Consider the following 10,463-nt stretch of genomic DNA (forward strand, 5'->3'; position numbering starts at 1 on the left):
GAGACTAGCCCTGGGAATGCAGAGAAAAGGGCAGATGTAAGGGTCTAGAGCAGTGGTTCTCAACCTTGGCTGCACATGAGAATCACCTGGGAATCTTTTTAAAATCCTGATTTCTGGGCCTCATCCTCTGGAAATTCTGTTTCTTTGTTACTAATGTTGTGGCTCTACCCCATAACAAAGAAACAGAATTTCTGGAGGATGAGGTCCAGAAATCAGGATTTTAAAGAGTCCCAGGTGATTCTCATGTGCAGCCAAGGTTGAGAACCACTGGTCTAGAGGGAAAGACAGTAATTACAAATAGGGTAAGAGTCTCAAAGATAAAAATACAGAAAATAGCCCTAGCCGCTTTGGCTCGGTGGATAGAGCGTCAGCCTGCAGATCAAAGGGTCCTGGGTTCAATTCCAGTCAAGGACACGTACCTTGGTTGCAGGCTCCTCCCCAGCCTGGGCCCTGGTTGTGGTTCATGCAGGAGGCAACCAATTGATGTGTTTCTCTCACATCGATGCTTCTCTCTGTCTTTCCCTCTCTCTTCCGCTCTCCCTAAAAATCAATGGGAAAATTATCCTCGGGTGAAGATTAAAAAAAAAAAAAAATACAGAAAGTATAGGAGACAATGGGAACATTTAATGAGAGAGCTGACCCAGGCTGGGGTGGGTGGGGTTGGGGAGGGGGAAGGGGAGGGTACACGAAAGGCCTCCTTGATTCAGTGACTTTCACTAAATCTGGTGTGTAAGGTATAAATTGAAATTAGGTCAGGTGAAGAGGTGAGGGAGGTGTGTATTAGGCAGGGGCAACTGCAAGTGCAAAGGCCCTCAGACAAGAAAGAGGGGGCAGAAATAATAAAGATCTCTTGAGCAAGGGTCGGGGGAGGCTTCTATCACACATGAAAAGTCCAGAGCATGGGCCTGTGGTGCCAGACTCAGGGCAGCAAGACTCATTCCAGGTGCTCCCATAGGTGGGGAGAGGACTTTGCGTACACCGCTGGGCTGGGACAGGGCTGGCTGGGACAGGATGGGGAGGGACTCGCATATGAAGGTCTTCAGTGCCCACAGATGAGCAGTGTGGTGGTTTTGACTGCACCTTATAATGACCTAGGATGCTTTTCAAAACTACAGAGCTCTGGGCCCCGCCTCTGAGAATCCCCATCTGTCCCTCTCCACTGGGGATCAGTCCCATGTTCAAACATCTTCCCAGGTGATTGTAATGTGCCTCCAGCTTCCGCTTATTCCTGTGCCCGGGACTGGGCCCAGCGTGGGAGGCACTTTGAGATAAAGAAAGCCACAGGGAAAGTCAGCCCCAGCACTGGGGGGGCAATAATTGCTGTAATCTCTGAAGGAATTTGTTGGCTTTCCTCAGAAGAGCAATTCTCATAACATTTACCAAAATGAAAATCCTGATTAATTCTGCAGGTTTATAGCTCCCCAGAGGCTGGAGAAAAAACATCTCTTGGCAACAGAAGCAAACTTTATTCTGGCAGCACAGACAATGCTGCGAACACTAGATATGGAGCTGCACATACTTTCTGGAATTCCAACGCACCGCATCCCTGGCCTCAGGGACACTCGGCCATGGCCACTGCTCATGCTGCCACCCGGACCAGGGGCTTCCAGGGGCTCTTCGCCCTCCTGTTCCCAGTCTCCATGGTGTTCGGGCAGATGTGGCTTTTGTCAGCCCAGCATGTCTTCCTTTGGGGAACCACTTCTATGCCATTAAGTGCCGTTCAGATAGGTTGTCCACGATCATTAACCCCACCTCTGCCTGTAGGGACACCATCCAGGACTAGCCAGTTATGGTAGTATGATCCCTGGAAATGGTGATTGGCTCAAGAGGTTGCATGGAATTCAAAAAGGGCCAAACAGCACTGTTTAATTCTTTTTAGGGTTAATATATGGATAATGGTAAAGTCTCTCCTGAAGATGCTAAGCTAGAGAATGTGAGTCTGGATTTGTCCTCACATGGTGTGGAGAACAAAGCCAGAGAGGGAGGGAGGGAGGGAGGGAGGGAGGGAGAGAGAGAGAGAGAGAGAGAGAGAGAGAGAGAGAGAGAGAGAGACAGTATTTTGCCAACAATAGGCCTGGTTCCAGGCCTCCAGCTCTGGAACTTTGAGTCTCGTGAGCTCTGGCTGCACCTGTTTAGGGTCAAGTTTGTTGGAGTTGGGCTCTGTCTCTTGCAACAAGAACGTCTGGACTAACACAGCCGGTTTTTTGGTTTCTCATCGACCTCAGGAGAAGGTGGAGGCGTGGGGAATGCACTGGAGAGTGAGGCAGGCGTGGTCAAAGAGTTTGTGAGGCAGCTGTCCCTGCGAGGTCCAGGTGTCCGTCTCGGGGTCGTAGCAGTCAAAGGAGGCCGAGTCCTCGATGTGGCAGTCCGTGGTCAGCCGCCGGCCGCCTGTCACGTAGAGCTTGTTCCCCATCACCGCGGCCCCGTGGTGCATCCTCCGGTCTTTCATGTCCGCACATTTGACAAATTTGTTGGACTGAGGGTCATAAGCCAGAATCCTCCTTGTGTAACCTGAAAGCCAAGTGGTATGGCGGCAAGGTCAGCATTGCTCATTTGGGAGTGGAGGTCAGCGGTCTGGGCACGTGTCTGATCTCTGCCCTCGCCTAACACTGAGGCTGGAATCTGAACTACAGCGTGGAACGTTAACCGGTAACCTGCCCAAGGTTAAGTGTGCAGCAGGGATGGGGCTTGGCCCCTGCATCCCTAACCCCAGGTTCAGGCAACACATAGTCCGTTTTCAGTGGGGAGCAGCCTCCTGGCTTCTTCATCCCGCTCACATGCCCCCCCCAGAGCTACAACGATCCAAAGAAGGAACCTTTGGGAACTCATGGGTCCCCACAACAGCCTTATCGGGTGGGGCCCTCTGAGGATCTCCATTTTACAGATGAGCAAACTGAGGCACAACAGAGTCATAACTTGCCAAAGAGCATCCAGCCAGGGAGTGGCAGAGGCAGGATGTGAACCCAGATCTGTCGGACCCCCAAACCGGTCCTCCTAACCACGACACTACGCTGTGATTACAGAGGAATGATCCATCAGTAGCTAATGTTAACAAGAGCAAACGTGTTTTGAGTATTTGCCACGTGTCTGGGACCACGCCACGTGCTTTCAATACGTGAGTATGTTTTATTATCACAACAACTCTGTGAAATAAGGCATTATTTCATTCCTGTTTACAGAAAATGACAGGGAGAAACTTCTGGAGGGGAAAAGAACTTTGTCAAGTTGTCCACACTCCCTCAGCCAGAGGGATGTGATTTTACAGAGACAGTGTTGGAGAACAACGTCCGTCTGTTAGTGACCCTTTTTCCATGGCAGATGCCAAGTTATGCCCAGCCTGGCGATCCTCTGCTCAGACTCACCTCCCACGATGACAATCCGCTCCCCCAGCACCACTGCAGGGGCACACACGTTCTTGATCATTCTCGTCTCCATTTTGAACCACGTGTTTCTGGAAATGTGATAAACCTGAGGGGGAGATAGAATCATGGCGCTGTATCTTAAAGTGATATTTTCAAAAGACAGAAGTAGTAATTAAGCCCCGGAAGGTGTGGCTCAGTTGGTTGAGCATCTTCCCATGCACCAAGACGTTCAGTTCCCTGTCAGGGCACATGCCTGGTTTGTGGGCTCAATCCCCAATGGGGTGTGTGTAGGAAGCAACCTATCGATGATTGATGTTTCTCTCTCCATCAATGTTTCTCTCTCCCTCTCCTTTCCTCTCTCTAAAATCAATAAAAACACATTTAAAAAAACATGGTCCTCTTTAAAAAGTAGTAATGAAAGGGTGAAATGGGAGAGATTTTTCCAATTTTCAGAATGTAGGTATATTACTATCAATAAAAAATATAACTAAATAACAGAAAGAAGAATATCACTAGAAATTGGTCTTCATGTGACCCCCATGAGAGCAGAGGCTGTGCTTCTATAAAATGGACCAAGAGTTATGCATTGTAGCATGTGTTTGCTTCCCTGGCTCGGGACAAGTTTTTCTTTTAATGAGAAATGGAGCAACTTGGATGGTCATGAAACCAGTGCTTTTTCGGTTATTTTGATTTCTAGCTCATGTTTAAATGTCTAATTGTTCCAGTGTATCCGAGAGGGTCTTGGAGCCAGGAGCAAGTCTGGGGCTACGTGAGGAAGGCTCTTGGACAGCTCCTGCTTGAGAGTCATTAGAACCATAGACAACATGAGGCACGAGGAAAGGCAAACAGAGCACAGAGATGGGCTGCACTCGGAAACAGAGCAAATCAGGATCCCCAGAACTTGTTTTCCTGGTAATTTTCTCATTTTAAAGTTCAAATATCAAATGTAAATTAGTTTATTACTGGCAGAATTTAGCACAAGAGAGATAGGATGGACTTCATATAAAAAAAAGGAACAAAAATATTCATTTATAGAGGAAAATGGCCCAGTATTATTCACTGGGAATTCTTTCTGTGTAAAATATAATTGCCATCATATAAAGGCCTTATTATTTTTTAAAAATCAGTTTACCAAATTTTATCATCACAACCATCCAATGAAGTAGGTAATATTATTAACCCCCATTTTTCAAATTAGACATTGAGGTTCAGAGAGGTTAAGTGACATTCCCAAAGTCACACAGCTAGAGTGAGAAGCAGAGCTGGTCTGGTTGAGTCCAGAGTCCATGTTCTTCACCTTTACATTCATGGTTGTATCTGATGTACCTTTGTATATATGAACCTTACACAAAATAATTCATAAATGGATAAAATCTTGTTGAAATTAAACTTCCTTCCTCCCTCTCTTTCTTCCTTCTTTTCCTTCTCCCCTCACCCCCACTTCCCTGCAGATGACAAGTGTGTATGTGTGTGTTATGCGAGTATTTACATATGTGTGTGTTTGTGTGTGTGCATGTGGTGGGGGTACACACTTATGCACTTACATGATGAGAAGGACCAGCCATTTACCTGGATAAGGCGCACAGGGTTCTGCATAATGTCCTCTCCTCCGAAAAGGTAGAGTCTTTGGTCTTTCACAGCAACTGCAGGGTGCAGAACCCCCACTGGCATGCTGGCCATATTCTCCCAGGCGTTGCAGATGCTGTCATATCTCTCCATGGAGCCCAAGACCTCCTGCCCTTCTCCAATCCCCCCGATGGAGAAGATGAAGTTCTTATGGGAGGTGCTTCTGTGGGAGTAGCGGGCCGCCAGCATGGGCTGTCCCAGCCTCCACTGATTGAGTTTCAGGGAGAAGATGTAGACGTGGCGACTGGGCTCACTCTTCTCTGTACCCACGGCCATGCCTCCCAGCACATAGACGCTGCGGTGCAAGGCCACGGCTGCGGCCTTGTAGAGCCGGGTGGGGAGTTTGGCGAGGCTCCGCCATTGGCCTGTCTGTCTGTGGTACAGCAGAACGTCCCTCGTGGTCTGCTGGTTGTCCTTCCTCCCACCCAAGAGGATGAGGAAGTCTTGGTAAGAGTTCCTTGGGGGCACGTGCCACGGAGGTTGGAGGTCTGGGACACTGGTGGTGCCATACAAAGAACACATCTGCCTCCTGGCCATCTCCAAGATGATCTGGCATGAGGGCGAGGACTGAAGGAGGGCATCGTTGGCGATGAAGTGGTGGAAGAAGGCCGGGTGGATGTACGGAAGCCTGACGAGCTTGAACAGTTCCTGCATGTATCGCTTCCGGGTCTGGAGGTCATGCTTGACCCAACCCATGAAGGCCTCAAACACCTTTTCCTCCTCCCCGCACAGCCCGTCGTCCCCCAGGTAGTCTCTCAATTCCAAGGCGCAGAGTTCCTTCAGGTCAGCGGATGCGGCCACCTCTGGGAAGTACGTCAGGGCCACCTCCCTGGCCGTCTTCTTGAGGGTCTCGCAGCTGAGGATCTCCGAGAGTCTGATCATGCCCAGGCAGTTGCTGGGGGTCAGCTGGCTCTGCAGGTAGGAGGAGCAGGCCTCAAAGAGCTTGGGGTACTGCAGCATGGAGGCAGCCTCCAGCAAGGGCAGAACGTTCTCAGCCGTGATGGGCACCTCCCCCGTGTACACATACAGGACGAGCTGCTCTAGGGTCGTGGAGTCGATGCCTCTCAGCTGGACCTTGGCCTCCCCGCTCTCCCGGAAGTTGCTGCAGAACATGGCCCGGAAGTAGGGGCTGCTGGAGGCCAGCACGTTTCGGTGGCAGGGGACCTCCCAGGCCCCAACACAGATGATTACATCCGTCAGGATTCTGCTTTGTCTTAAGCCATTGAGCTGCCTCAACAAGTCAGAGGAGAAGTCGTGGTCTTTGAAGAGCAGCCCATCTGCTGACTCCTTGTCCATCCTGCAAAGAAGTGGGGTGAAGGGGAGTTCCAAGAGGGAGCACGTACAGGAGGGTTTAGCTGTCACAGCTCGGAGACTTAGAGCATCTGTGTCCACTCACCAGTGCGTATGGGTATCGCCAAGAATATTGCTTAGTGAAGATTGCAGAGGGAGGCCACCCACACTCCAGACCCCACAGCTGACACCTCTCTTTTTGGTTATGATTGCTCTGAAAGGTAACAGGCAAATAACATCTTCCTTCAGATAATCTGAGAAAAAAACAAGCAAACAAAAACAACGAAGGTTGTAGGAAGGTACTGATTGTCGGGGTCTGAAATGTTAGCCGGAAGCAAAATAAACAGCCCGTGCACTTGACCAGCGGAAGTCTGTGAGCCTTTCTCCAGATTCTCAGCCTTCTGTTATTTAGTGAACTCATCTCTGCATCTTTCTGGGTGTTAGTCATTCCCCAAGCTTGTCATTCTGAGGGGGCGTGGCCCTCTGGTAACCAGACAGAAACAAGGGATGAAAAGGGACTTTTGCAATACATTTATTGAAACATGACTTCACAAATTCGTTAGGGTTTTGTTTTAAAGATGGGATAAGTAGAAAGCAGAGCCCCAGTAATACCCTGGGTGGGGTGTATTGCTCGACACCTGGCAGTCCACCTGCAGAAGAGGGAAACGTTAGAGACATTTACCTTGTTTGGCTGCAGTGATAGCCACCGATGCCTGGTCCGACTGGTCCCGCCGGAGTTTCCACCTCTGGCTCCAAGTGAAACCATAAACCTGGGCCTTTCCTTCAGTTGACAAATGGTTGGTCCTGGGAGACTTCTGGATTTGTTTATGCTAAAGGCGCTTTCACAGTTTTCTAGAGCTTTGTGACAGAGCTGCTGGGCAGGGAGACGGTGTATACATTCCAGAGCTAAGAATAGCTGCATATGTATTTTCCACTGTTGGGACATGTGACTTTCCAGTTGCCTTTTGCAGCAACCCCAGGGCTGGCAGGGCCGCGCATGCCCACATGCCTTGTTTCCTTGGCAAGTGTTTACATCGGCATAAATAGATCTGAAGGGACGGATTCTCTCAGAGAAGACTTTGCTGCCTGCTTGGAAACATCCTGAAGTGCCTGGGAATTCTAGATGTTTGTAAACAGGTTGCTGGGGCCTGGGATAGTTACTGACCATAGTTCTGGGCACGTGGAAGGTGGTGGATGGTCACAAGGGAAGCCAGAATGTGGGGTGCTGTTTAATGGGTTTCTGTTTCCACCGGAGTGGCAGGATCATTGGTGAAGGCTGTGATTGCCTCCTCCAGGCTCTGAGATGATGGGACCCATGACAAAAGCTGTTTTGAATATGTGTGAAGCATCCCAGGGGTTCCAGACTCTGGGAGACCAAACCTTTGTTGCTTCTCCTGACCCTAGAGGCTTCTGTCTTCAAGTGGTGAGGGCAGCTGTGCTCTCTGCATCATACTGCCTCTCCCAGACACGAGCGATTGTTCTTCAGTTATTCTTTTTATAGGTCTGGCTTGCTTTTCTGTTTTACTTTTCTTTTTTTCTCCTTTTAGAAAGGCTTGAGCTAGAAGCAGGAGGCAAGGTTTATTGCTCCAGGCTGTTCCAGACAGAGAGAGAAAGAGGGAGGGAGGGGAAGAGAGAGATGGAGGTGGGGAGAGGGAGAAGCAGCAGCAGAGGGAGATGGGGGTGGGTGGGGAGAGAGAGAGAAAGAGAGAGAGAATGGAGGGGGAGGAGGGAGAAAGAGCAGGAAGAGGGAGAGAGGGTGGCAGGGAGGGAGGGAGGGAAGGAGAGGGGAAGGGAGAAGAAGGGAAGCAGGAAGAGGAGAATGATGAGGTGATGGAATAAGCGTTAGTCATCAAATATAAGAATCAGAACCAGGACGGAAGGTTATAGAACCACCAGGACGAGTAAAAAGGACCTAGGTCTCTCCTGCTTCCATGTCCAGAGAGTTCCTGATTGGGGATACCAGCAGCTAGTGGCAGGGAAGCCCGTCTTTCTCTCCTTGCCAGTCTTGCTTGGACTATTGCAACATCCTCCCAAGCCAAATTTTCCCTTTGTTCCAAGTTTCACTCCCTCCAATACACCCTCTCTGTCACCACCAGCGTAACCCTGGAGAAGGCAAACCAGAACCTGCCGGTCCCCTACATCATGCCCTTCAATGGCTCCTATGTCTGCAGGATGAAGTCCAGACTGTTTAGCAGGAAACAGAGTGGTCTCCTGATACGTCCCACTTAAATTTTTTATGCTAGCTCCATCAGACAACTTGCAGATGCTTGTATGTGTCCGGTCCTTGTTGGGAAGGCTGGATGACCTGGCCTGTAGGACACCCCAGGGCAGGATGGAAGGAGTGTCTTTCATTCATAGTTGCATGGATTAGCCCCAAAGAGTCCAGAAGGTCAATGGCCACCAAGTATATCCTTAACATGTCATTGGGGCCAGGGACCTTGGGGCCAGAATTAAGAGCAGAAGACCTGAGCCTCGGGGGTCAGAGACCTATGGAGATACACCCATTAATTAGAATCCTTTGAGGAAATGGGGCAAGGAGCTGAATGTCCTCATTTATTTTAGGTCCCCATACATTCAGACCCCAAACTCCCAAAGAAGCACATAAAGTTAAGACAAAAAAAAGTCTGCACAGTTTCTCTCCTGGCTGAGTGTGCTGGGCCCGGATTCCCATGGAAGGGCAGGCTGGTTCAGGTCAGCAGTACGTCTGACAGCTGCAGGCAAGGAGGCCACCGACATGCTCCACCAATGCATGTCCGGGCCCCGTCCTCCTATCGCCATCGGGACAAGACGTAACTTTCACACCAACCAGTGAACCATGGCAGTCGGTCCCAGGGAGCTGTGTTTCAAGAACGTGCAGAGCAGACCTGCACCTACAGGGCTGAGAGCTCCTCGAACACTGGAAGGCTTGTTGTCCTTGTTGTCTTGCGAGTATCTCCCATTCCCGTCGGTAGGTGAAGGAGAAGAAGGGGGAGCAGACACTTAAGGCCTCAGTGGACTGGATCGTGAAAAGCTGTAGGAAGGAACTTGCCTCTTGCTATGTGATTTAAAAACCTGTCTATGTATGTGAGTTCCTGCCTGCCGGTGTCTGCATCTGTGTGGCTGGGTGTGTTATTTGACCAGCTTGTGCAAAGCTGAGCAAGGACTTTGTACTTCAGACAATGGCCAAAAGGCGGCCTGCTCCTTGATTCTGGTGTTGCCATGACGACTGTGCTCTGAGAACTAAAAGCCTAACCCTGCGTTTACTAGGCCGGTATTGCAAATGACAACACAATGTCTTCATATTTTTCCCCCTAGGGAGGGTAAGGGAAATACAGACCAACAGAGAGAACGACAGGACTGCTAGTGGGTTGTTGGTATACAACCTGCTGTCAGGCCCCCTTCCTCCCTGAGAACTGCATCCTGACCGGATACATCATTTATGCCACAGATTAGCTTTCTGGGCTCTATATCAAATTGGAAGAAAAAAATAATACGATCAAAGATGCATTCTTGCTCTCTCATTTTAACACTGCGAGTCACCAAGAATAATACACTTGCCTTGGCCTCCCTGCTCCCCAGCGGGCGCTCCTGGTGGTGAGGTAGGCCTTTAGGCAGGAATATCCTCCCTCCAGGCCCCTGAGGCATGATTTGGCAATTTTATGCTGGAGTGTAGAAGGTGGATGACCTACAGAGAGATGTCTGTTGAGAAGGTGAACTTTACTCCCAGATGTAGCATTAATTAGACTCCCTTGGGGAAATGTGAATTGAGCAAGGTAAGGGTCTAATTAACTAAGAGTCCGCCCGTCCGTCCATCCATCCATCCATCCATCCATCCATCCATCCATCCATTGAATAAGACAAGGTCCCTTGCCCTTGTGGTACTTACCATAAGGGAAGTAGGGAAGATAGACAAATAATTTAAGTGTCCTAAGTGTTATGAAGGGATGCCTTTCTCAACCTCCTCCTTCCCAAGTCACCCCTGTCCCACCATGAATTCTAAGTCCTCTAGAAAGAGAATCATATACAAGCTCTCATATCAGGCTGAGTTTTAGTCATGTGTTTTCATCTTTCTCTCCTGGATTGTAGCTCCTTGAGGGCAGGAAAAAGTCTACACTCCTGCCCCATGTTAGGAAAGGCAGAGAATGGAATTTGTTGACAGAGATTGACACTGGACACTATTGGCTTACTTTTGCCTTTTCCAGACTG

General features: G+C 49.5%; 1 protein-coding gene across 6 annotated transcripts; it reads right to left on the bottom strand.

The window, feature by feature from the left end:
* Positions 1-673: 673 nt before the first annotated feature.
* On the bottom strand, positions 674-7,147 carry KLHL38 (kelch like family member 38). 6 transcript variants are annotated; one of them, XM_036338622.1, is made up of 5 exons: positions 6,961-7,147; positions 6,385-6,532; positions 4,932-6,285; positions 3,363-3,468; positions 2,222-2,511 (listed from the first exon to the last, which is right to left on the bottom strand). In XM_036338622.1, exons 3-5 carry the CDS (start codon positions 6,282-6,284, stop codon positions 2,222-2,224), a joined length of 1,749 nt encoding a protein of 582 aa, XP_036194515.1. In that variant the 5' UTR covers position 6,285; positions 6,385-6,532; positions 6,961-7,147. The 6 variants fall into 6 exon arrangements, with proteins under 6 accessions (XP_036194517.1, XP_036194515.1, XP_036194516.1 ...); XM_036338624.1 differs by having other exon boundaries at positions 674-2,511; positions 4,932-6,532; XM_036338623.1 differs by having other exon boundaries at positions 4,932-6,492.
* Between the last annotated feature and the right edge of the window lie 3,316 nt (positions 7,148-10,463).

This window comes from Myotis myotis, unplaced genomic scaffold, assembly GCF_014108235.1.
Source record: "Myotis myotis isolate mMyoMyo1 unplaced genomic scaffold, mMyoMyo1.p scaffold_m19_p_16, whole genome shotgun sequence".
NCBI classification, from domain to species: domain Eukaryota; kingdom Metazoa; phylum Chordata; class Mammalia; order Chiroptera; family Vespertilionidae; genus Myotis; species Myotis myotis.

Bases quoted from the DNA above. Each gene is read 5' to 3' on its own strand.
- KLHL38 (XM_036338624.1), bottom strand. From the start codon at position 6,284: ATGGACAAGGAGTCAGCAGATGGGCTGCTCTTCAAAGACCACGACTTC. The intron at 3,469-4,931 runs GTAAATGGCTGG...TCTCCCCCTCAG, and splicing joins ACCCTGTGCGCCTTATCCAG to GTTTATCACATTTCCAGAAA. The intron at 2,512-3,362 runs GTGAGTCTGAGC...CTTGGCTTTCAG, and splicing joins GCGGATTGTCATCGTGGGAG to GTTACACAAGGAGGATTCTG.